The following is a 620-nucleotide window of genomic DNA, read 5'->3' as shown; positions in this document are numbered from 1 at the left end:
ATGCAAGATGTAGAGAAAAAATGTGACTCCAGGTCAGTGAGGTGGTAAAGTCGAGCATCTCTTAAGAAGGCCTGTGCCAGTCTGTGGGGACAAATGGAAGTGTAGGTGATGGTCTGAGACAGCACCACCAAGCCAGGAACCAGGGAGGTGGCCAAGACTGACCCCAGGACTGTGCAAGATCTCACCTCAGTGGTGCAGACACTCCTGCAACAGATGCAAGGTAAATGGCAGACCATGTCCAGCCAGATCACTGGAAGAATTGAGGACATGAGCAGTCGCATTGATGACCCGGAGAAAAACATCGCAGACCTCATGATACAAGCTGGGGTGGAAGAGCTGGATGGTGAAGACAAGGTCCCTGCCACACAGAAGAGTTGAGTGTCGCTCATTTACACTGAAATCTGGAGCACCCTTTCTACAAGCCAAGAGAAGCCGGATGGCTTTTTGCAGCTAACTACTACGCGTGGACATGTTTTATATTCTAAAGTGTGCATTCTTCTTAGCACATGTTATATAGTTAGTTTATAGAGTGATTTCCCTCCCCTGCCCCCCCCATGTTTCCTGAACACGGTAACTTCACATCTTGGACCTTGGTCAGTTGTGCTGTTAAACACGAAAAC

General features: G+C 48.5%; 1 protein-coding gene across 1 annotated transcript; it reads left to right on the top strand.

Annotated features, from left to right (window-relative positions):
- LOC118887389 (heat shock factor-binding protein 1-like) lies at positions 1–378 on the top strand. The gene is made up of 2 exons (XM_036838181.1): positions 1–32; positions 123–378. Exons 1-2 carry the CDS (start codon positions 1–3, stop codon positions 376–378), a joined length of 288 nt encoding a protein of 95 aa, XP_036694076.1.
- Positions 379–620: the final 242 nt, after the last annotated feature.

The sequence above is a fragment of the Balaenoptera musculus genome, chromosome 20 (assembly GCF_009873245.2).
Source record: "Balaenoptera musculus isolate JJ_BM4_2016_0621 chromosome 20, mBalMus1.pri.v3, whole genome shotgun sequence".
NCBI classification, from domain to species: Eukaryota; Metazoa; Chordata; class Mammalia; order Artiodactyla; family Balaenopteridae; genus Balaenoptera; species Balaenoptera musculus.
The sequence above is the reverse complement of the archived record's forward strand: the minus strand, read 5'-3'. Positions and strand labels throughout refer to the sequence as shown.